The sequence below is a fragment of the Erpetoichthys calabaricus genome, chromosome 6 (genome assembly GCF_900747795.2).
Source record: "Erpetoichthys calabaricus chromosome 6, fErpCal1.3, whole genome shotgun sequence".
Lineage (NCBI taxonomy): Eukaryota > Metazoa > Chordata > Cladistia > Polypteriformes > Polypteridae > Erpetoichthys > Erpetoichthys calabaricus.
In genome coordinates, this window is record NC_041399.2 from 63,803,102 (window position 1) to 63,829,530 (window position 26,429).

Genomic DNA, 26,429 nt, shown 5'->3' on the forward strand with positions numbered 1-26,429 from the left:
CCCTTCCTTGCTTCACCACGGTATTCACATCTCCCTGCTGATAACTGCAGCCTTTTTATTTAATCCACGGCTTCTCCGCTGTTTTATTGTTTGTTTATTATGATTATAGTTATTGTGTAGGTATTTTAGACTTAGTTTACATTGTTCAGGTACCCATTTTCTTTATCGTTCCAACCGTACCCCCATTAACATGTCTATCGAGGTGATCACCATCGATCAAAGAACTGTCACTTACCGAGTGGTTTCCATGCCCGGAGATGGTGCCTGCCTTTTCCATTCTCTGTTTTACGTATTGCACGGCCATATCAGGCTCACTCTTGATATCCAGAGGAACATTGTGTCTTATGTATTGAATGACTGGGACAGGTTCAAGGTGTGGACTGATGACGGAACAGGAGATAATTATACTACACAGGAGCACTATAAGAGTGAAATGCTTAAGCCCTTCACCTATGGTTCTGCATGTGAGTTGATGGCTGCCACTGAATTGTTCGGTTGTCGCTTTCAAGTGTACCGAAATGGCCAAATATTTTACACCTTTGGACAATCGCCAATGCCTCTTACAAAGCCTTCTTCAAAATGTTTACCCCAATCTACAAAATCTCCACGAAAAAGATGTGTCATGGTTGAGGGAGAGAGCTATCCTGACACCAAGAAATGACATGACTACAACTATAAACCACATTTTACTTCAAGAACTACCTTCACAACTGAAAACATATCAGTCTGTGGATTCAGTTGTAGAAGTGGAAGACGGTACTATCCGGTAGAGTTTCTCCACACTCTGAATCTTCCAGGCACTCCTGGACATAATCTAATTTTGAAGGTTGGGGCACTAATAATGTTACTGAAAAACTTACAGCCACTGAAACTTTGTAACGGCACGAGACTTCAGGTCACGTGTCTGCAAAAGAACCTAATTGAGGCAACTGTTTTTACTGGCAGTGGCTCAGGGTAGAGAGTTTTTATTCCTCGCTTCCCCGTTATACCCTCTGATCTCCCATTTTAATTCAAATGCCTCCAATTTCCAGTAAGGCTCTGCTTCGCAATGACAATTAATAAGTCTCAGGGACAGACCCTACAAAAGGTTGGCATTGATTTGAGGCAAGATTGCTTTTCACATGGCCAACTGTACGTTGCATGCTCAAGAGTAAGCTCAGCGCACAGCTTGGTCATATTACAACTGGAGGGCCGAACTGACAGCGGGGTTTACAAACAGATCCTTAACAAATAATTATTGGTATATTTTCCTTTAGTTTAAAAAGGTTTACTTTTCTTCTTAATAAAAATTTTAAGGCAGTACTTCGCCGCTGCGAAGTGTGGGTATTTTGCTAGTAATCCTATAAAGCTATAAACATCCTGTAACATTTATCACTCCTTTGTACCAAATAATCGTTGAGCAATGCCTTATTTCAAGATTTGTTTGTGATTTCCTACCTTAGAGTGTTTTCAAGTGACTTGTTGTATTCCATTGTACACATTACCCTGACACAGGTTATTGGGAGTTGGGAATAGAATATGTGTTTCTCCTTCACAAAAGATAGTACCAAAGATCTGTGATAAAATTAATTATTTGAAAGATTATTTTGTCACCAGCCTACAAAAGGCAGATGTGCAAAAGGGACTTCAGAGAATTCTAAGTTTTAAGGCTTAGGTTTCACATTTTGACTAGTGCATTATTGGCCACAGTTGTAAGCCGCTCAGAGAGATCCATTTTCTCTCAGTTATCAATTCTCAATTAACAAAGCAGGTGTCTAGGGCAAGTGATAACATGCCACAGTTATGAAAAAATTACCATAAAATGAAAAATACCAAACTTATCCATTAAGCATTAATGACATATTATGTCCTTTGCCAAGCTTCCTTTTGTGATTTAGCCAAGAATGTGATGAAAATTTTCATTTTTTCCCTCTTCCACAGAGTGCGTTTTCAGCTCTTAGTTCATAGATTTCAGATATTACATATCAGTCTTACGTTTGCTACAATCCTTCTATGAACTTAGTTTAGCACATCCATTTCTTTTAATGTAAAACAAGTGCAGTTCTTAAATCGTTTGATTTTGAAAGGCATTTGTCAACACGTTAGCACAAAGTGTAAGACAAAATTTCATTCAATACTTTTGCACTCATGCGAGAGAAATTTTATTACTGTTATCTGTAGTATAAACACAGTTACCTACCTGCAAGTGTGTCATAAAATGTTACTGAAAATATGTACTTCATAGCAGTTGTAAATTTCACAGATGTCACAGGAGGAGTGGAACTATGTTTGCTTCAAAATTTAGGTCTCATTATCAGGAGCCTAGTGAGAAGAAAAGGAACCCCTGAAAAAAGTCTATGAACTTGAATCAATTTAAATGTTGTTTTTGTTAAATTCTACAGAAAGAACAGTTTTAGCATACCAAACAATTCTCCAGATAAAGTACATCACATATGTGTCATATATGCTGTATGACAGAAATAGGCAGTGGACTCGGAAAGTTTTCAGCCCCATACACTTTCCACACACTTTTTTGTGTTGTACATTTTTTGCCATTTGTGCCCATCAATCTACACACAATAACCAATAATGACAAAGTGAAAATGTGTTTTCAGAAAGGCTTGAATTTTTTTCAAAAGTCAAAAACTGAAATCTATCATTCATGTAAGAATTCAGTCCCTTTATTCATTACTTTGTAGAACTCCTTGACAGAAATTACATCTTTGTGTGGGTAAGTCTGTACAAGCTTTGCACACCTGGATGTTTTCAGAGTATCCCATTCTTCCTAGCAGATCCTCTCAACTTCTATTGGTTTGGATGGGAAGCGTCTGTAGAATTTAGAAGTCTTTTCAATTGTTTACTGGCCTCGCACTGACCTGGCCACACAGTGATTAGCACTGCATTGAATGTTCAGTGTGCAGTTTGAATTGTGCAATGTGTGTAATCTGTGCATTAATGTCAAATTATTGTGGCTTGTACTTTATCAGTTCAGAACCATTCAATTGTAAACTTAAGGAGCTGCAGTTTCGTTTAGACAATTCATAATAAATGTATTTTCCTGTGAGTGGTTGCAAAGCTCTCCCTTTTTTTAACGACTGTATATGGTTATATTTTGCCATCAAAGGGCATCACAATCATATGATGCCAGTCGAGACAGACCAGGCACCAGCATTCCATTGTTTGGCTCATTTTATGTGACATGAAAGGTAAATTCACTAGTCATGAGTAAAAGGTGTTTCACTGCTCATCAGCACAACAGGGACTGATTAGTTAGACAAGTAGTAGTTGGGTGATGTACCGTGTTAGCCATTACGGATGCAATGAGATGTGAAGCAAAATGACACCTTTAATTGGGTAACTAAATGGATTACAATATGCAAGCTTTTAGAGGCAGCTCAGGTCCCTTCTTCAGGCTACTGCTTGCCTGAAGAAGGGGTCTGAGTTGCCTCGAAAGCTTGCATTTTGTAATCCGTTTAGTTAGCCAATAAAATGTGTCATTTTGTGTTACATCTCATTATTTATTTAATATTTGCTTAGAGAAGTCTGGATGGATATAGGAAAATTCAGGTTATATATACCAAAAACACCACTGATTATAACATAACATAATGTTATCAGGCCTGCTTAATCCAGCTCCGGGTCACATCTGGCAGATCAAAATAATATATTTTATTTATAAGATTTTTTTAAGCAGGAAAAGAACCCAACTTAGAGAAAAATATAATTGAAACTGAAATATACACATAAAAATAACATTTACAGGTCATATAAAAAAATGTAAACAGTAGCCATACCACATGCACTTCAGAACCGGTAAACCATCTGATACTAAGGAGGTTTGGGCCTAGCCACTACTTGGATGGGAGACCATCTAGCAAAAGCTTGAGTTGCACCTGGAAGAGGTGATGGAGTGGCCATCAGGTACCCTCTGGTTAGTGTGTGGATACCAATGCTCCAGTACAGTGATGGGGAAAACTTTGCTATAAAAACTTCCACTGTCCTTTGGGTGAGACATAAAACTGAGATCCTGACTATCGTAGTCATAAAAGATCCCTGGGCATCCTGAGTAAAAAAGCAGGGTGAATCCTGATCTCCTGGCTAAACTGTCCACCTGGCCCTCTAATCATCCCCTGTCCCTAATTGGCTAACTGTCTCTCTCACCACTTCACCACCTAATAGCATGTGGTGCAAATACCAGAGCAAAAATGGCTGCCATCGCATCCTCCAAGTGGGTGCTGCACATTGGTGGTGATTGAAGTGGCTCCCAATTCACTATGTAGAGTGCTTTGAGCTGTAAGAAAAGCACTATATACATCTAAAGAATTGTTATTTATTACTAGCTGATTACCCAGTGGCTTCGCTCACTGAGTGCAAGGGAAATGAATAAAATGTAGTATTTATAAAATAAGTTTGTTAATTGCCAATTTTATTTTTCAACAAATAAAGAACATTTACAATAACATAGAAATCAAAATAAACAACATTATTAACATCATTATCATATGTGAATATGAAGTAATATATAAGAAGCACATTGCATATAAATATAAATTATTAAACAGTAAAATATTTTGATAAAAGAATTTGAACAACATACTGTATAAGAAGTGTATAAATTATTAAACAGTAAAACATTAACATTTAAGAAGTAAAAATACATTGAGTACTACTGTAGTGCTTTCGGATATACTACATTTTTTGTTTGCCCATTAGGTGCATAAATGTATAAATTTTTTGGTGTACCTACCCGAGAACACGCGACATATAACTGACCGTGGGAGAAGCATGGATTTTAAACACGCGTTGAGTTCATCCGCTGGTGTCCCTCGTGGAATAACTGGTAATGTTTGACGAAAATCTCATGCGAGTAAAACAGCAGTACCTCCCATTATTTTGCTAGGATCTCTGAGATCTTGCATTGTTCGGTTCAAGGCTTCATAAGCTCTTTTATGTGCCATGGTGCACTCATCTCAAACTATTATCTTTGAATGTTGCAAGACTTTTGCCTTTCCAGAGCCCTTGTGTATGTTGCAAATTGGATTTTCGTCATGAGCGAGGTTTAATGGTAATTGCAATGCCGAATGTGCTGTACGGCCTCCATCTAATAATGTAGAAGCAATTCCCGATGACGCTACAGCCAGAGCTATGTCACCATTTGCTCTCTCGGCAAGAATCAGGTTTATTAAGCATGTTTTTCCTGTTCCTCTGTGGTCATACGTAATTTACGTTTAAAATGCTCATACGTAATTTCCGTTCCAAACGCGAAAAGAATTTTATATATATAGATTATTTTTAAGAATTTCTGTTGTGCTTGGATTACATTTATAACAGTGTTATAAACAGTGAGGGGTCTGACGTTGTTGAAGAGAAACAACACAGAAAAAACAACTTGCTCACTTTAATTCCTATCATTCAGACAGGTCTTATCATGTAACTCCCCTTAGTCTTTGTTTATTTGGTTAGTTAGTTAGTTAGCTAGATTAGTGGTGAACAATTCTCTTTTTAGCTTCTTTCTTTAGGCAGTTTTATAACTGTCATATTCTCCATGGAGATTTCCCTGTTTTATTCTTTTTTAATCTACTGATGTTGGCCCGGATCTACTTCTGGCTCTCTGCCTTTTCCACATGGATGAATGACCATCATCTGAAACTCACCCCCTACAAGTCAGATATCTTGTACCTACCTGCTGCTTATTTCTTTTTTTATTATTTTTTTTTAGATAGTGTAATCCCCCTGACCATCAACTACTGTCAAAAACCTCAGTATGAACATGAATAAATGTAATTGAAAATAACAGCTTAGTCATTTGAAATATTCAGCTTCAATATTATTGTTGCAGCCCTGTGTAATATTAGGCCATGTATTGCACAGTAGCCAGGGTTTACTGTGTGAATTGAGAAGACCAGCCTCAAAGAGAATAACCATATAATTTAGGTAGAAAGCACATTCTTGCAGAAAAATGGACAGCTGCTAACCTGCATCTTATGGTCACATTTGACTCTCAAACTACTTTTTTGATATACTGTGCAGCAAGTGTCACTCGTATGCCCATAAGTAGCTCAGATTTCTAGTTTCTGAGGATTGTAGTAATATGTTTGTTGTTAGGAAAGTTTGTTTTTTCATATTGTTGTGCAAGACAAGTTTGCAAATTATTAAACTAATTTAATTTAATCCTTTTGTCAGATGTGCCCCAACCAATACTACTCAGATACTCCGATGTGGACCACAAGTAAAATGGACTATGTATATTGCAAGTGCAACAAAGGATGGACAGGCATTCCGACCAGAAGAGGAGATGGTTCCTTTCCCGGACTGGGGAATCCAAGAAGACAGACAAGCTTCCTAGCCAAGGAAGAGAAAGGCAACCATACCTGAATGAGACTTCTCAGGTGGATGGACAGACATTTCAAACAGGAAAGAAGAAGATTCCTTACTGAGATGGGAAGCCCCAGGCAGATGGATAGGCATCCCAAACGGATATATGTACAGTATAGTACCTTCCCTAACCAGGATGAAAGAGAATGACAAGGAAGAACTGTCTCTGAGGGGGTGTTTATTCCCCCATGATGCTAGAAGGCAGCAGCCCTGCATATCAGTACCAAATCAGAAACCAGCCAACGGAATGCCAGGAATTGTAGCCTGGAAGAGCAGCCCAGCTGGGGTTCCTCAGTAGCACAAGAGGGTGCTGCAGGAAGATGCACTCCCTGCTATTTGGGACTTCTTTATGACCCCAGAAGTGCTTCCAACAGGCAAAAACCTTGGTGCTGGAAATAATCCTGGTGTCTCTGAGGCTAAGGATCTGCGCTGGTATCCTGAAGGTTGCTGGTTCGAATCCCCGTCACTGCCAAAAGAGATCCTACTCTGATGGGCCCTTGAGCAAGACCCTTAACCTGTAATTGCTCCAGGGGCGCTGTACAATGGCTAACCCTGCGCTCTGACCCCAAGGGGTATGCGAAAACTAACAAATTCCTAATACGAGAAATCGTATAAGGTGAAATAAAGAACAAAAACAAAAAAAAAATCCTGGGTCCTCGATAATTGAGCCGCACTGCCTTGTCCAGGCAAATCAGAGCTTGGAGAAAGGAGGTCAAGACTCAACTGCAGGGTGATAGAGAAAGTAAGAGGAGGAGAATGAAGAGACAACACTTGTTTATTGGCTTTCTATAAGGTACTTTGTGTAATAAACACTCTATTTGAATTCAGGACTGTGTTTGTGTTTTTGTGTGTTTGTGTTTGGGGTTTGTTTAGCTTTCACATTGTCTTTATTGCTTAGAGTAAGTCTAATCTTGAATAAATTCTGCAGAGATAAAAAAGAAACCTCTGTTTTGTTTTATGATCATCGATGGGGTGTTGAATGAAGCACAATGCAGAGGTATTAATTAACATAATGACATTATGGTTACATTTCTTTAACAAAACAACAACAACATTTATTTATATAGCACATTTTCATGCAAACAATGTAGCTCAAAGTGCTTTACAAGATGTCAAAGAAAGACAAATAAGATTAGTCAATAATATTAAAGAAAAAGTAACAAAATAAACCTATAAGACCTTAAAAAACAGATAAATATCAAGTAGAAGAGTAGCATCCTTATACGCAATATCATGATGCAAGTCTCTAAAGAGGAGTCTGGTGATAAGGTCAGATGGCCGGGAGGACAGGAAAAAAAGCAAAAAAGCCGGAAAAACAAAATCAGCAGGGGTTTCAGGATCAAAAGACCGCCCAACCCTCTGTGGACATTCTACCTGACATACATGTTTTTATTCACTCCTCTTTCTTTCCAGGCTTCATATGACAGGATTCAATGAAGTCGATCTCATGGACAGCTGAGGCACTCGCCTTCATTCCAGCATCACGGGTGGGTGCATGATGCCTTGATCGGGTGGTGGTGGTGGCACAAATCAGTACCACAGGAGAGACAGCAGAGAAAAGTAGAGATTATTAAAGATTTCAAATCCCTGAAGAATATGATAATTATATGCCTATATAGACTATTAGAAGTACAACTGAAATATAGCTACAAAAAAAGCAAAATTAAAATAATGTTTTTTTAGCAGTTTTTTAAAATGTTCCACAGTATCAGCCTGCCGAATTTGTATTGGTAAAGTATTCTGGAACTTACGTGCATAACAGCAAAATGCTGCCTCGCCACTTCTTTTAATTTTAGCTTTTGAAATTATAAGCAGACTACCATTAGAAGATCTATGGTTATGACTTGGAGTGTAGGGGGACAGGCATTTCAAAATATAGCAAGGATCAAGGTAATTTAAGGATTTATACAACTTTGGTAATATATTAAAGTCAAATCTAAATGACACAGGTAACCAATGTAGCAATGCTAAAACTGTTGAGATGTGCTCAGATGTTTGTTTTCTAGTTAAGATTCTGGCTGCTGCATTCTTCACTAATTGCAACTGATTGATGTCTTTCTTAGGTAGTCCTGTTAAGAGTGCATTACAGTAATCTAGCTGACTAAAAACAAAAGTGTGAACTAATTTTTTAGCATCTTGTAATGTTATAAGAGTTCTTACTTTTTCTGAATTCCAAAATTGAAAAAATGCAGTCCTAGTAATCTGGTTAATATGTGATTTAAAGTTTACATCAGTCAATGATTACCCTTAAATTCTTTAACTCCCCCTTGACTTTTAAACTTTGTCAAATTTTGCCAATCACTAAGATTTATTTAGTTTGAGAAAGTTACTACTCATCCATTCGGAAATACTGCTAAGACATTAAATTAGAGTGCCAAAAGCATCAGGGTCATCAGGCATTATCAATAAATAAAGCTGTGTGTCATCTACATAACTGTGGCAGCTCACCTCGTGTTTTGAGATAATCTGACTAATGGAAGCATGTAGATTGAAAAAAGCAAAGGAGTTAGAATAGTTCACACATACAATATCATTGATCTTCGAAGGACAATCACAACTAACAAAGAATATTCTACCTGTTAAATAAGACTGAAACCAATTTAAGATACTTTTGGAGAACCTCACCCATTGTATATTGCTATTTATAAGAATTCTGTGGTCTCTGGTGTCAAATGCTGCACTCAAGTCTAATAGAACAAGAACAGATATATAACCTCTGTCTGTATTAACCTGCAAATCATTTTCTACTTTAACCAGTGTAGTTTCTGTGTTATGATTTGTTCTTAAACTTGACTGAAACTTGTCAAGAATAGAATGTTTAATCAAATAATCATTGAGCTGCTTAAAAACTGCCTTTTCTAGAATTATACTTAAGAAAGACAGGTTAGAAATTTGTCTAAAATTGTCAAAGACAGAGGAATTGAGATTACTTTTCTTGAGCACGGGTTTAACAACTGCAGTCTTTAGACAATCAGGGAAGACCCCCATATCTGTTCACTATGTCAAGTACACTATCAATCAGCACTTCTTTGAAAAAGCTTGTTTGTACTGGGTCAGGAACACAGATAAAGGATTTTAGCAGAGAAATTATTCTACATACTGTAGTTCGGGTAGATCTGTTTCAGTGAAAACACTTAACTCGCTTAAATGGGAGTGATGATGGGGTTCAACAGGATTAAATTTAGGGGGATGTACTATATTTGTGTTTAAAAATATTGCGAAAACTTCACAAGTTTCATTGATAGTTTTTAGGAGGCATTCCATTGTGTGAGCTGGCTTTAGAAGACGATTAATAGTTGAGAATAAAACTCTTGGATTATCAGCATTATCATTTGAAATTTTACAGAAATAGGACTGCCTCTCAAAGTAACACCCTGTCTGCTTGAATAAGGTAGATAATAACAATTAGATCCAGAGCAGGTAACTGAGAGTGATTTATACTTCTTTTAGACAGACATGACAGTCACTTTCAATGCATCAATTCTTAAATCTGCTTAATCCAACTATAGGGTTGCAAGTTTGTTTTTTGAGCACTGTGCACGAGGCTGGTACCGGCCCTGGAAGGGAAAGCATTTATTTAAGGGCATACATATACCCATAGTCCACTGGTTCTTAAACTTTTTTTTCTTGTGACCCAATTTTGCCTTTTGTCAGTCTTTGAGACCACTGATCGCCCCCCTTGGAAAATTGGCGAAGGATGTAGTAGCAGAGCAATGCCTTTTTCTTAAATTGCTGGCGGAAATCCATCGCAAAGCACTCCACAAACCTTATGCGGCTCTTTCCCATTGAGTACTATTGAGAATTAAGACACTACACTATCCAAATTCAGGCAAATCGTGACCCATATTTTAAGAACCTATGCCCTAAGCAAACTGAGAATCACCTCATCATATAATACAGAATTTATAAAATGTTGGATGAAAAGTGGTTTAGATATTTAGAGAACCTGGTAAGTTCATGCAGACATTTCCTTGGTTAGGATTCAAACTCAGGTCTGGTCTAACTAGGGTTTCCAGCGGGGTTTCCTAAAAAATAAATAAATAAAGACACAAAAACAAGATAGCATAAAACACAATATAGTAGTTTTAAACTAAATTATTTTACTATTTATTGACAGGTACTACGAAGTCTTAGCAATAAATTATTTTACTTTTACTTTTATTTTGATTTTACTCTTGATTTTATTCCTTTCTCATCCAAATCTCCATAGACTGTTAACATAGAATCTGTACATTCGTCTTTCAGAATATCTTTAGTATACTTGTCCTTACTGAAGGTATCTTACTGATTCATTTTTTGGCTCCCAAGTTGTACAATTGTTATTATGTTTTGTTACTCCTTGCTTTGCAAGCAGGTTGTCTTTTGTAGTTTCTGCTTTATGTTGTTTGTGTTGTTTGTTTTAATGCAGTTCATTTGAGATAAAAAATTCTCTCTACACAAGTTGCGGAGTGGAGAAGAAGCATTAGCCAGCCAATCAGGTGGCCAGGATTTCCTTTCCCCTGCTTGCAGTCAATCACATGGCAAAGTTAGAGAGTAGGTGTGTTAAGTGCAAGTGACTGCTTGGGAAGGGAAGATGCACTAACCTTTATAGATTGAATGGCAGACACTCCCGTGTTGGTCAGTGTTGGAGAATCTATGAACTGTAAACAGATTCAGTATGTGTTTGATGCTTGTAATAAACATACTCTCAGTTTGCAGAAGCCTCAATCAATGTCAATATACATACAATTTAATGTAATTATGGCAGGTGGCTGGGGCCCATGCCCGGCCAGGACGCCCCTGCAGTATATGTTCCAGGGGAGCAAGAATGGGAGACCCAATACCTCCCTCTAGACGCTAGATGGCAGCCTCCCTGGGGGTTAGAGTTTGGTGCAGCTCTGTTGGGTTCCACAGGGGGTGATGCAGCAGGAGCTGCTGGGCCCTTCTGAGAAGTTATTTCGCCACAGCAGCCGGGTGTCACCAATCAAGCACCTGCAGCACTTCCGGGCGCCTGATAAAAGAAGCCAGCGACCACCACTCAGGAGCCAGAATCGGAAAGAGGAGGACGACGTTGTCTGGGAGGAGTGGTGGAAGAAGAAGAGTGTGCTTTATTTGGGTTAGTGTATTAATTGCTGTGCTTGGAACTGTGTTGTGCCTGTATGGGGTCACGGGGAAGACGTGCCCCACAGGTGAAGAAAAATAAACAGTTTATTTATTTTAAGTGTGCCTCCATGTCCAGTCTGTGTCGGGTCGGGCGCCTATATAGCGCCTTTTCACAGTAATACATAGAAAAGCTTACCTTTCATTAAATTTGAAAACACCGGGGATTTAAAAACCCAGCACTGGCAACCCTGCTGCTTATTATTACTCCATCATGTGCTCTCTCTCTCTCTTTAACAAGTAGAATTTAAGCCGGTCAGTAAATGTGTCAGAAAACCCTCCAACGAGTATTACATACCATACAAAAAGTAGGAAGAAAATCTACTGATTTTTAATTGTTTACAGGCTACAAGAGTTTGGTTTTATAATGTAAAAGCTCGTTATTCAGACCTGTTGCTGTTGGCAGGCCTTAGTAGGCTGTGCCTGTTCAATCAGACCCTTAGGCACATCCATTAATAATTTTTTAATGAAATAATACTCTTTCATATAAAATATTCATACTTGTAGATTCACAAAGAACTGAATAGGGGTATATTTTGATTGATAGGTGCCCTTCTAGTGAATATGATGACATATCATACCCAAACTGGTTAATTGGCATGGACAGTAACTCCGCATTAATTCAGCAGGAGATTGTTCATAAAATCACCAATGTGAACCATTAATAATTACAATTTTAAAAAATTACATTATATATATTGAAAAATGCAAGACATTGCCCACACTCCATAATTACACGACTAACTACCTCATATTTCACTGCAAGATCCCCATATTGGCATCAGAATTATGCTATCAAGTGGTAGGAGTGGGGTTTACATGATGAATGTGCCAAACAGATTCAGTCTGAAAAACTTTGGCTAAGTCCCATCACTGTAGATAACCTGGGACACGGATAATTCTAATCAAGTACAGTCATATCAAGTGTTCGGGACACGAACATCCCTGTTCATGAACAAATTGAATCACGGCCAAAAATTTTGTAAAAAAATTGCCATGGTTAATGAACAAATTTTGGTTGACAAACAAAATCCCCCCTAGCCGAGTATCCTGTCCATTCTCTCCCAGTCTTCGGTCAGGGTCAGACGTGCGCACAGTACTGTACGTACTAGTTTTTACTGTACATTAATGAAAAACAGATAACTGGTGATAGAATTAGTGAGGCAATGATCTGTGAGAAAGCAAGACAATTGCACAGTGATTTCAAGGATTAAACCCCCAGTATGAGTGTAGAATTTGAAGAGTTTAAATCAAGTAGGGGGTGATTTGAAAATTTCAATGTAGAAGTGGCATTCATAGTGTGGTAAGGTATGGTGAGGCTGTGAGTTCAGACAAGGCAGCAGTGGAAGCATTCATGAAAACGTTTGGCAAGTTTCTGGATGAGGTAGGGTATCTTCCAAATCAAGTGTTTAATTGTGATGAGACAGGCTTGTTTTGGAAGAAGATGCTGTAGAGGACATACTGTACATCACGCGGGAGGAGAAGGCATTGCCAGGCCACAAGCCAATGAAGGACAGGCTCACCCTTTTGTTGAGCATGAATGTGAATGGGGACTTCAGAGTGAAGCCAATGCTTGTCTATCACTCTGAAAACCCACGTTTCTTTATTTTTATTTTTGTATTATTAAGGCTTTTTTATACTGTAATGTCTTTTTTTCCGATTTTTTACTATAAAAAAACAAAAAATAATGAAAAAATAGGGTTAGGTGGGCTTGGAAACCAATTAATTACAGTTCAATACATTCGTATGGGAAAAATTGCTTTGGAGTACGAACAAATTGATTCACGAACAGACTTCAGGAACGGATTGTGTTTGTGAACTGTAAGGCACCACTGTACACTGAATTATACTGAACAAATACCGAGATAGTTTCCTACACAGCACATTTTTACTTCACTCTCGTTCTGCGCTTTGATGCTTGTTGGTACATCTTCCACATCCATTGTGTTGCCTCTTTTGCTTTAAACATACACGCTGTAGGGCTTAATGATGCACTATTCTAATTTTGAATGTGTTATTAATAAAGTCTGTACCATGTGATTAATATTCAAAAGCCTGTAATGCATTTATTTACAAATCATCTTGATTGATTAACACGTCAGCATCTCTGCCGTTCATATTTTGACATCAATGCTTTGTTAAAATATTGCAGTAGGCTTCATTTTATTTAATGGAAATTGATCTTGACTATTGATAGACTAAATAAATGTAAAGGTGCACATTAAGGTTTAGTATGGGCGACGGATTTGATGTAATCATGTATAAGTGTACTGTTGAGTTCATTTCAATACCTACTTTTTGATCAGGGTCATGAAGAATCGCTGTCCATATTGACAGCAACAGGCAGACAGCAAGACCCAACCCTGACAAGAAACACTAAACACCAAACTCAAGTCACTAAATAGAGTAACAAATTCAAGTTAAAAGCATACATGTCAACAAGTCATTGGACTCTGGGAGTAAACTGACGTCCCCAGAGAAAACCTACACGATAATCTATATATAAGTAATTCAAGCCATACATCAAATTGGAGTCCAGCTGGCATGAGAGTTCAGTCTTTCATTTGCATTCTTGCCCATGTTTTCATTTAAGTATGTACTGAGAAGGATTTAAGCACCTGACCTTCTTCTTTCTATCATTTTTTAGCTTCTGTTCTGGAGCTGTTCCCAACCTAGATTCAGCTTAATCATAATTACCACAGAAGCCATGCAATGCCATTCATGAGCTTAAATGAATTATGAACACCTCTCATTAAGTCCCAGAGATACTGTATTTCTGAATCCCATTTGCCCCAAATAAAAATGTACACCATATGGAGGGACAAATATAAAAAAAGATGCTATTGCAGGAAAAAAACCCTTTTGCATACATTTCAAGAGTTGTATTTATAACAGGTGGCATGACAGTGACACAGTGGTAAGAGCTGCTGCTCTTAGTTCTGAGAAAACTGCATTTTATTTTTGGCCTTTTCCAAATTCACTGTTTATATAAGTTTGCACATTTTGTTCTGAATGGTTTTCTCTGATACTCCAGTTTCTTCCTATATTTTGGAGATTTATTGAAAGGGCCTAAATATAGTCTGTCCTGTTACAGACTGTGGTTCAGCATTATGTTGAATAAGCTCCAAGTCAATACAGTCGTAAATACAGATATAGATGGGTATCATAACAACGCTGATTCTGATCAAACTGGGATTGAAATCACTGCATTCAACGTCTACACAAGTATAATCTCATTGCACATGGCTTTCTTTTTTGTGTGTTTTGTGTGTTCAATAAGACATTTGATGAGTTTAATCCTATAACAGAATAGGGGTTAATAAAAACATGTTTATCTTTTCATTTTAGGACATCTAACTCAATATCTTCTCACAGGATATTGGTAAGGATATTGTCCTACATAAGTACAAACAAACACATTTATGGTGCATGCAAAAAATGATTTACCTCCCTGGAAGTTTTCACATTTTATTGTTATGCAACATTGAGTCACAGTGGATTTACTGTAATTTGGCTTTTTTGACAATCTTCTTCTTCTTTCATCTGCTCCCGTTAGGGGTTGCCACAACGGATCATCTTTTTCCATATCTGTCAGTCCTCTGCATCTTGTTTTGTTACACCCATCACCTGCATGTCCTCTCTCACCACAATGATCAACAGAAAAAGACTCATAAATATCAGAGTGAAAACATATCTCTGCAAAAGCCAAATTAATTACAAATAAAACACAAAATAATTGACCACATAAGTATTCAGTCCCTTTATTATGACACACCTACATCATCACTGGTGAGGGCAGAATTAGTTCAATGAAGGTTATCTGTGTGTAGTGAAAGGTATTCAGTTAACTGTAGTATAAATGCACTTTACACAGGCACAGTAAGTATTCATGATGATATGTTCTCTCTGGTTAATGTGAAAGAAAAGAATTTGAAACAGACACCATCCATTGGAATGCCCCAATGTAAGCTATAAAACACAGGCAGGAGAAAGCATCAATCATTATTCTTTATCTATATCTTGCAAGAGGCAACAAGTGCATATCTTAATATAAACATGTTACAAAGAAAAAAGTGTCCCCTGTGCTATATTTATACAATTCGTTGATTAGGTCACTGTTTAAAAAAGGAATTCATTACATAATCAGAAAACTTTTAACATGATTGGTTACACCTAGTTGCTAATGGGACGCGACAAACATTGATACCTTAAATGACCACACGTTGACCCCATTCACTAGGTTGATTGATAGTCCCGTCATCTTAGGGCGTACTTGATTTTTTAAATGTATTATTTTATTCTTATTTTTGGAGACATGTGAGTTTTCTGCAGCTTTATCCTGTTTTAAAGGAAAAGGACAAAAATCTAATTTGTTATGATCCAGTTGGGTACAAAAACAGGAAACTTAGTACTAAGGGTACTTAGTACTATACTTAGTACTAGAAAAATGATTATGCCATAAAATATAACATTTTCTCTTAAGAGGTTATATAAAAATATATAAAAAATATATTTTATCATAGTAAATAATAAAATAACAACATCAGCTTTTAAGCATAAGCTCAGAAGGATATGAGACTCAGACACATGCTAGGTGCACATTGGACCAGGATTCAAATTCATCTTTAACACTAAAAACATCTGGGGCAACATGTTTAAAATGTTTAAAAATACATTTTATTATAATACATATACACTGCATAGCTACTCAGATGAACTTAAGAGCTCAGATACTGTGTCTGGACGAAGCTTGAAGATCCCCTTCTTGTAAGTTTCCTTTTGGTATTCCTTTTTTTCTCTCATGCTTTTAAATAATTACCATTAGCAGCTTGTTCAGATGGATTTGTGGGTGTGTGTGTGTAACTGTGTTTTTGTGGAAGGTGTGATACACTGATTTTACCATGTTGCTGCCTGTAATTAATCTGAATTTTACCATCTTGAGATTTTTAATTTTGAACTGTTTGCCCTTGGTTTTATTATTGTTAATATATTTTACCATGGGCGGCACGGTGGCGCAGTGGGTAGCGCTGCTGCCTCGCAGTTGGGAGACCTGGGGACCTGGGTTCGATTCCCGGGTCCTCCCTGTGTGGAGTTTGCATGTTCTCCCCGTGTCTGCGTGGGTTTCCTCCGGGCGCTCCGGTTTCCTCCCACAGTCCAAAGACATGCAGGTTAGGTGGATTGGCGATTCTAAATTGGCCCGAGTGTGTGTTTGGTGTATGGGTGTGTTTGTGTGTGTCCTGCGGTGGGTTGGCACCCTGCCTGGGATTGGTTCCCTGCCTTGTGCCCTGTGTTGGCTGGGATTGGCTCCAGCGGACCCCCGTGACCCTGTTTGGATTCAGCGGGTTGGAAAATGGATGGATGGATGGATATTTTACCATTCTTATGGTGACACCACTACAGAATTTTTTTTGTATTTATTTTGTGATTAAATAATGTGACATGTCTTCCACGTCCATGGCCATATTGTCATTGACAATGACCACCATTGCTACTCCCATGAACTGCTGGACCTGTGATGACATCACACAGTACCTGTTTAAGATGATGGCACACAACTCTTAACAGTCATAGTGTTGGATTCAATTCTAGAGAACTGAGAAGTAATCATTAGGTGCAATTCAGAATAAGTTAACCCGAGGGCTTTGTAACCTTTCTTCCATCTGGTTTTAATACTCGTTTTTGATATTTTTCTTTGGTTTTCTGACTCTAGCAAGGCTTTTTGACTATGAAGCTGCCTATCCCCTGTTAGTTCAGTCTATCTGCTGGTCACTTCCTTGAATTTCATTCTTTATGAACTACAACCTCCAGTCCTCTGGAAAGGTAGCGAAACAAACGGAGAGGGGAAATTACTACTCTGTACTTGAATTTACTTTTTATTTCTTGAGCCTATCCCCTGATTCACTAAAGTACTTATAACACACTCTACATCCTAAGTTTAATGTGGTGCCAGGAAAGCTTCTGACGCATAGTCATTGAATCACCTTCAATTTATTCTTGCAGTTTTTCTGCACTCCTCAATACTGTGGATCCTTCGACATTTAATGCAATAATTATTGTTAAAAAATACAATTCTTTTGCAAAATAATGCAGTACACTTTTATTGGCGTGGTGGGAATAAACTTTCATATATTACTGTTGTAATCAAGTATCACTATTTTAGTATTTTGTTTCTCTGATTTCACATGTCACTAGAATGTGCTTTCATCTCAATCTGTACAAGCAGAAATGTGACATTACAGGGCATTCTCATGTGTAGTGATGAGCAACGTGATTCACGCAAAACTGAATTAGCAGCAACACTCAGTCTTTCATCTTGCAAAATAATTTGCTAAATAAATTTTGTTTCACCTTCAGCAAAATGTGTGCGTTTCACACAAGACGAAAGGGGTTTAATTCCTGTGAAGTGTTCTCAGGCATACATCTTCTTGTGATTTAGTATGTGTGCATATCCTCAACTAGGATAAGACAGTTGCTAGTTAGTGTTGGGGGGTTGGCAGTGGTGACTTTCTGTGCACTTTCTGTAGAGAAAACACAGTGATGTGCGCAATCCTGCATTTTGGCGTGTCTTCATGTGGGAAATTTACACCATGTCGCATTTGTTGACATGTACTCCTCCAGGTGATATGAGGCGTCATGATGTGATTAGGCTGGTGTAGGCCAGGTAAACATGTAAGTGTGAATGAACAAGGCTTTAATAAGCAATAGTCCTTGTTTCCATTGAAAAAAAAGCTTTAAAACCCCACAAAAATTCTTGTTAATGAGTAACTATAAATTAAAATATCATAATAGAGAAAACTAAAAAAAAACACAAAAAATCCATTAAACAATGAACTCATCATACCTTTTAATACTACACCAACCCAATCCTAACACACAGAAATAAAGTGCACAGTTAATCTTCTCATTCTTCTAATCCATAACGCCATTGATTCAAAATAACATTTGTACGTGTTTTGCTTTAGGCTAGTGACTCATTTCATTCTTTCTTTCAAATCGTCACAATCCTGATCTAAGTAATCAGGTTTCTCAAATGAATTGATAGCATATCTTCTGTGAGGAATCCGCAGTATTCGTTTCATCTGATAGTTTGTTTCTGAAGAGTATTAGATTGCAAATTGTTGATCTCCACACTTTAAATAATTTCAAGCTTTTCCATACCATGTAATATGCCCTGTCTCCACTTATTCTTTCTTTGTTTGCTACCTGTAAAGATCTTTCACTAATTTAGAAGATGCAAATGCAGATGTCTATTAAAATTAATAATTTAATTAGAGCTGATGGGTACTGCTTTGGCAACCAGTCTGTCAAGTCGATAAGGATATCAAAAGGTAAGGGCAGTGATGTAGTGATGGAGTCAGTAGCAGAGAAGAAGAAAATGCAAATTGTAGACTTATGGAATCAATTTTACTCTTTTTCAGGATTTTTTTGATTAGAGATTGAGTTCATTGACATGGTGGGGATGTCATTTCTCTTGAAACATTCCTTTCTGTAACAAATGCTTGTAGGTCTTTGAGTATTACCTGCTTTTAATATAGTGAATTTCCCCTTGGGATTAATAAAGTATCTATCTATCTATCTATCTATCTATCTATCTATCTATCTATCTATCTATCTATCTATCTATCTATCTATCTATCTATCTATCTATCTATCTATCTATCTATCTATCTATCTATCTATCTATCTATCTATCTATCTATAGATCAAGATCAACAATGACCTTTTAGTTGCCCTTTATCTTTCTGACAGAGTACATGATCAAAGTTTTCTTCAGTTTCAGACAAGTCAACATCAGCTAGATGCTGAATGGATGTGGTGTATGTGAACCTCTGCTTAATGCTCTAATAGCTTACAATTCCACGACACATCATTTTTAAAAGAATGGTAAGCATTTCTGTTCTGGCCTGTTTTGCATTTAGCATGAAAGAAGACTGGAACTGCTTTTTGCATGCTCTAAAATGTCTTGGAACTTTATACTCAAAGCAGAAGGAGCTGAAAAGGCAAATTGTTTTAAAATGCCGGTTATAGCACCATCTGTTGCAAAACAGAAAAGCCATTCATTAAGTGGTCATTATAAGCACTAATTTTAATTATATACCTTATAATTGTGTACGATAATGCAAAACAGCATTGTACATCATCAGGTAGAGACTATTTCACTCAGATAAAGTTAACCATTAGTTTAAAGTAAACAGTATATAAAGACAGAAGTGATGATCAAGGTAGCTTTCAGAAAAAATGAAAATTTTCCTAGTTTTTACTCAAAGTTAGAATTTATTTTTTATGCTGTCACGCACGAGCGATTAGGGAGCAGCTGAGCGACCCGGTCCGTTGCATAAAACACCCCGCGAGGGAGCTACGACGGTGTACTAACCTTTGTTTTCTTAATTCCTCAGAAAGGCAGAAGCAGCGGAGCCGTAAAGAGCGCCCGGAACGGTCTCGCAAACGCACACTTCCGGGTGCAGTTCTAAACAAAGACGAGCCTTGATGACGCCATGCCCAGAAACCACTGCAACGCCTCCCAACATTCCTCCTGTCTTATTTCCTGTCCCGTCAATATAAAATGTCTGTGTTACCTATTGTATCTGTCGAAAGTTGATTTAATGAACTGTTTTGACCTGGAAAACCGTACCATTCAGTATACGGGGCTAACAACCCCAACCCTTAATCTCTTGTGTTTGTCTTCTTTTGACAGTGGCGTAGTCGGCAGGAGAGTAAATACTCTTAACGTCCGAGAAAATGACTGAAGGACAGGACCTGAACGCGGTCCTCAACACCCTCGTCGCGGAGCTGCAGGCGGTGAAACTGGACACAGCCGCGACGAAAGCCGAGCTCTCTGATACGAGGAGGCGGCTGGCGGCAGCAGAAGCGGTAAGACCGGAGCCGGCGAGACCTCCTCTCCCTTCGATGGTGGCCCTGACGGCCGATGATGACATTGAGTCATATTTGAGTGTTTTTGAGCGTACCGCCAGCCGTAATCAGTGGCCGCGGGCTGAGTGGGCGTCCCTCTTGGCGCCGTACCTGAAGGGGCCCGCGCAGCGTGCTTATCATGACCTTCCCGAGGAGGAAGCCGCCCAATATGACCTCCTGAAGGCCGAGATATACCTACGATACGGTGTGACCTCTGGCCAGCAGGCACGCGCCTGGCGGCACTGGAGATTTGACCCCGCACTCCCAGCTAGAGCCCAGGCTTTCGAGTACTGGGGTAAGCTAGGGCGCTGGCTACGGCCAGACAGGAACCAGGCTCGCCAGGTGGTTGAGCAAGTGGCTTGTGAGGGTTTGATTCATGCAATGCCGGACTATCTCGCCCAGCAGGTCCGGAGGCACCCGTTTAAAGACATGAATGGCCTTCTGGAGGTTTTGGAGCGACAACTGGCGGTGACCCAACTCAGGGGATCTGATGGCTCCAGTCGGGGGTCTCGACAGGGACGGCCCGTTGCCTCCGAGCCCTATCGCCGCCCCGCTGAGGCTCCGGTCAGGCCAAAAGAGCGTAAACTCGTGCTCCCGCGCTGTTTCAAGTGTGGGGAGCCGGGACATTTGCTGCCAGCCTGCCCCCTCAATCAGGAACCCATGGACTGCACTTGGACCCGGGAAGAAAGGTACTGTGCACTGTCTAATCCCCTCGCGGTTACTAATACGGGGGTGGTGTTGTTGAATGGACACTCGGTGGTGGCTATGTTTGATTCCGGGAGCAACATTACCATTGTTGCTCGCCGTTATGTTTTACCGCGACAATGGCTACCCCAACATTTGGGGGTAAAATGTGTGCACGGGAAGACCCGCTCTTACCGGTCCGCAATGTGTTTCATCTCCTGGGAGGGGACTCTAAAACGAATGATGGTGGCCGTTATGCCAGAGCCCCCTTTCTCAGTAATATTGGGACGGGATTGGTCTAACAAAATAAGCGGTAAGACTGTCACCACTCCAAAAGCCAAACCGGGTCTAGTTATGGTGGGTCGGGAGGCCCTCCCAGCTGCTCTCACGCCGTGCACCTCGGTGAATGTTGATGACGTGGACTGCTCGGGGGGGCCCTCTTCGGCGCCGGACCTCGGACGGGAAGTAACCCCGGGCGAAGTTCCGCTGCAGTCGAGTGCTCCCTCAGATCCAATAGTGGATACACTCAGCGGGTTAGACATACAATATCGCTCTACCCCTGCGTCATTCAAAAGGGAACAATGGAATGATGATTCCCTGAAGTTCGCCAGGAATGCTATAGTGTCCGCTGACGACATATCGTCTATGGCTTCCACACCACATGGGCCGTACTTTGTGTTAGACAATGACTTGTTGTATCGAGTGGCCGAGCATGACGGTGAGGTAAGGAAGTTGCTGCTAGTACCGAAGACTTACCGGCGGGAGGTCTGCGAACTAGCTCACGCCCACCTCCTAGGCGCCCATCTCGGGGCCGAAAAAACACTGGAGAGGGTAACGCTTCGGTTTTACTGGCCCGGGATCAAGGAGGAGGTCCGACGTTTTTGTCAATCCTGCCCGTTTTTGTCAATTACGACAGATTCCTCGGAGCGACCGCGCTCCTCTAGTCCTGATTCCCCTTATTGATATACCCTTTGAGCGGATCGGTGTCGATCTGGTAGGACCCCTGGAAACCTCGGTGCGTGGTTTTAAATATATTTTGGTAATGGTAGACTACGCAACTCGATACCCTGAAGCAGTTCCCTTGCGAGCTGCTAATACAAAAAACATCGCACGGGAATTGGTAGACTTATTCTCCCGAGTGGGTATACCCAAAGAAATCCTCACGGATCAGGGTACCCCATTCACCTCGGAAACGTTCAGGGAAGTTGCCAAATTACTCCGGGTTAAGCATCTGAAGACATCCGTTTATCATCCCCAAACGGATGGACTAGATGAGCGCTTCAATCAGACATTGAAGCAGATGCTCCGCAAGGTAGTCAGAGAGGATGGTAGAAACTGGGACCAGCTTTTACCACTCGTACTTTTCGCATACAGGGAAGTACCCCAAGCCTCCACAGGGTTTTCCCCCTTTGAATTGTTGTATGGACGCCAACCCCGGGGATTATTGGATATACTAAAAGAGGGATGGGAAGGGGAGGCCCATCCGTCCACCAATGTCTTAGAATACATCGCGCACTTTCGCGATAGATTGGAGAAAATTAGTCCGTTACTAAAGGATCACATGGCCAGGGTTCAAGCAGCGCAGGTCCGGAATTACAACCGAAACTCTTCGCTGCGTGAATTCCGGCCTGGAGATCGCGTGATGGTGCTCGTGCCCACCTCCCACTCAAAACTGTTAGCCCATTGGCAGGGCCCATACGAAGTGAAGGAGAGAAAAGGGCTCGTCGACTATTTGGTGAGCCAGCCGAATCGTTGACCGAGGGAGAGAGTTTATCACATCAATCTTCTGAAACCGTGGAGAGACCGGGAACCAGACCCTCCTCCCGGTCCTACTCTCGCCCTATTCTCTGAAATCATGCCCCTTAACTTCGGCTCCAATTTGGTGCCCCACCAGCGACAGGAGCTCGAAAGAGCCATCTTGTCTGTCCCGGAGGTGGTCAGCGAGACACCTGGCAGGACCTCGCTGATTGAGCATGATATTGTGACCGACCCTGGGGTGGTTGTCAGGGAACGGCCCTATCGTCTCCCTGAGGCGAAACGTGCTGAGGTGGAGCTAGAGGTTCAACGGATGTTGGACATGGACATCATCGAGGAGAGCCATAGCCCTTGGTCTAGTCCTATCGTCCTCATTTCCAAGCCGGACGGTTCGTGGAGGTTTTGCAACGACTTCAGGCGCCTCAACCAGGTCTCGAAGTTCGATGCATATCCCATGCCCCGGGTGGATGAGCTCCTAGAGAGACTGGGGACGGCCCGCTATCTGACTACCCTTGACATGACGAAGGGGTATTGGCAAATTCCCTTAACGTCGTCCGCAAAAGAAAAAACGGCTTTCAGTACCCCTAGCGGTCACTGGCACTATAAGGTGCTCCCATTTGGATTGCACGGGGCACCAGCGACATTTCAGCGTCTGGTTGATCGAGTGCTACGGCCCCACCACTCCTATTGTGCCGCCTACCTGGATGACGTGGTTATCTATTCCGGCACCTGGGAGGACCATGTAGTGCAGGTTTATACGGTTCTCCTGTCACTAGCGAAGGCTGGGCTTCGTATCAATCCTCGGAAATGTTACTTTGGGATGAACGAAACCCGCTATTTAGGCTACCTGGTGGGAGGGGGATTAGTTAAACCACAGTGTACCAAACTTAAAGACATCTTGGAATGGCCCCGTCCGATGGTCAAGAAGCAGGTGCAAGCCTTCCTGGGGTTAGCAGGGTACTACCGCCGGTTTGTACCCCACTTCTCTGAGAGGGCAGCATCCTTGACGGATCTTACAAAGAAGCGGGCTCCTGTTACTGTGGTGTGGACCGAGGAAGCGGACCATGCATTTCGTGACTTAAAACGAGCCCTAACCTCTGCACCGATATTGCGTACTCCTGACTTTTGTCTACCCTTTCTTCTCCAGACCGATGCTTCGGACACAGGTTTGGGTGCCGTGTTGAGCCAAAGCATCGATGGTGTTGAGCATCCTGTGCTGTATCTGAGCCGGAAACTGCTGGACCGGGAGACCAGGTATGCTGCGGTGGAGCGGGAGGCCTTGGCGATTAAATGGGCAGTAACCCACCTGCGGTATTACCTGTTGGGACGGGAATTCACTTTGATAACGGACCATGCCGCCCTCCAGTGGATGGCCCTGCATCGTGACTCGAATCCTCGTGTCACCAGGTGGTTTTTGGACCTGCAGCCGTTCAAGTTTTCTGTCGTTTATCGTCGGGGCTCCCTGCAGGCCAACGCGGATGCTCTCTCCCGCGTTCACGACCTCTCGGTTCGGGTCACCCGACCCGGTGGGTCTGGGCTAACGGGGGGGTTCTGTCACGCACGAGCGATTAGGGAGCAGCTGAGCGACCCGGTCCGTTGCATAAAACACCCCGCGAGGGAGCTACGACGGTGTACTAACCTTTGTTTTCTTAATTCCTCAGAAAGGCAGAAGCAGTGGAGCCGTAAAGAGCGCCCGGAACGGTCTCGCAAGCGCACACTTCTGGGTGCAGTTCTAAACAAAGACGAGCCTTGATGACGCCATGCCCAGAAACCACTGCAACGCCTCCCAACATTCCTCCTGTCTTATTTCCTGTCCCGTCAATATAAAATGTCCGTGTTACCTATTGTATCTGTCGAAAGTTGATTTAATGAACTGTTTTGACCTGGAAAACCGTACCATTCAGTATACGGGGCTAACAACCCCAACCCTTAATCTCTTGTGTTTGTCTTCTTTTGACAATGCTTAGTTTACGTTCATATTTTTTAGAAGGTTTATTCATGGGAGTCACAGAAGTTCAGAGAAAGGATATATTTCATGCACTTTTTTTTATATTACCATCACTTTCAAAACATTGCCAATACTATAGCTAAGTGATTAGCAATAATTACTTCTGCTAGATACTTCTGCTTGGATTGCCCTGTCCAGGGTTATTTCTAGCCTTGTGCCTTATTCTCTTTGTAAAGGCTGTGTCCCCTTTCATCCTGAACTGGAGTAAGCTGGCTGGGTGGCTAATGGATAGACAAGTATTCCTTAGGCATTAGTACAATTATAAAGAAACATATACACATGTTATAAGCAAAGTTAGAAAAACAGCACACAAGTCAAAACAAAACTTGAAACTTCTCTGCACTAATTTAAATTCTAGTACTCTCACTGAACTGACAAAAAAAATCCTCTGATGAATCGACTACCCTCAAGAAATGTCCAAATCAGCAGCTAGATCAGGCTGAACATCAAGCAAAACTGAACTGGAAGATTTCCTTCAATGACTGCACATGCTTCTACAGCTGCTTGACAGCCTCAAGAATACTAAGTATATGTTGGAAATTGGAGGTGGTGCAAAATTATTTTCCAAGACTAATCTTAGATATATGGTCAAGGGCTGATCCTGACTTGCTCCTGTACAGTAAATCAAATGTGAATACAGAGTGAAGGGGACCCTGACACATGTGAGGAGAACTGAGAAGCCATAATTCTTACAGATGAATAGGTTATAATGAAAGGATTTATAAAGCCTATACCTTAAATTGTTTGGTTGGAGTATGGTGTGAAAACAAAGGCCTTAGTACTAATAAAAGAATCCAAGTAACTCTGACTCCTACAAAGGGTAGCTGTAGAAAGGCAGTAGAGATAGGTTCAAGACTCTCTGGATACCTTATAGTAATTTGGGATGTCACTGTAACAGACAGGGCTCACACAACCAGATGATATTGATAGGTGATCAGAATTACATACAGAGGTCACATGTTGAATGGTCTACCTCTATCTCTGCTTCATTAATCAATGGAAAGAAGGGAGGAGGTGGGAAACCCAAAGAAATGACACGGGAAACGCTGTGGTCCATAGAGTTCTCCCAATCTAAAATTGGCAGTATGAGCAGAATATACATTTCAAAACTTTTTCCAAAATAATCATAGCTAGTGACCTAGTGCCCGAAAATTCCTTATTGTTATAACTGGATTTTTGTATAATTGTTTGTGTGCTTTTTTTCATCATTTCAGGAAATTAGATAATTCTTTGACATTTTTTTACTCACTGATCTTAATTCTGAATCTAGTTTTCTATTATTTTGTGTACTCTTATTGCTGTTAAATTTTTTTGCTCTAGTATGGCCACAAATATGTTTCTTTGCAGCCAGTGCTACAACGTTCTCTTGTTGTTAGGGTAGTGTTCCCTGTTGCCTGTGGTCCCCTGTTGTGTCCTCCAAGGTTGTGATCCATGGGAAACAACACAACAGGTTAAAAGGTTGCCCTAGGGTATTCTTCCTAATTCATTTTGTCAGACTCCAAAAACCCTTACTTGCTTTTCAATTAATTGATTTCTTTGACTCTCCTGTTTTTTGATTTGAGCCTGATTTTTTCACTTT

General features: G+C 40.5%; 1 protein-coding gene across 3 annotated transcripts in view; it reads left to right on the plus strand.

Moving 5' to 3' along the window:
- The window catches only part of LOC127528454 (uncharacterized), a 107,723-nt gene extending 82,314 nt beyond the window's left edge, over positions 1–25,409 (plus strand). The window contains exons 3-6 of one of the 3 annotated variants that reach the window (XR_007935349.1): positions 19,268–19,377; positions 19,890–20,364; positions 20,809–21,092; positions 24,504–25,409. Coding sequence is in view for 2 of the 3 variants with exons in the window: in XM_051929329.1 (XP_051785289.1) it covers positions 20,233–21,092; positions 24,504–24,528 (885 nt within the window). In the remaining variant the exon portion in view is untranslated. Of the gene's footprint in view, positions 1–19,267; positions 19,378–19,545; positions 21,093–24,503 lie in introns of those variants that run through there. The other 2 variants (XM_051929329.1, XM_051929330.1) reach the window with 2 other exon arrangements.
- Positions 25,410–26,429: the final 1,020 nt, after the last annotated feature.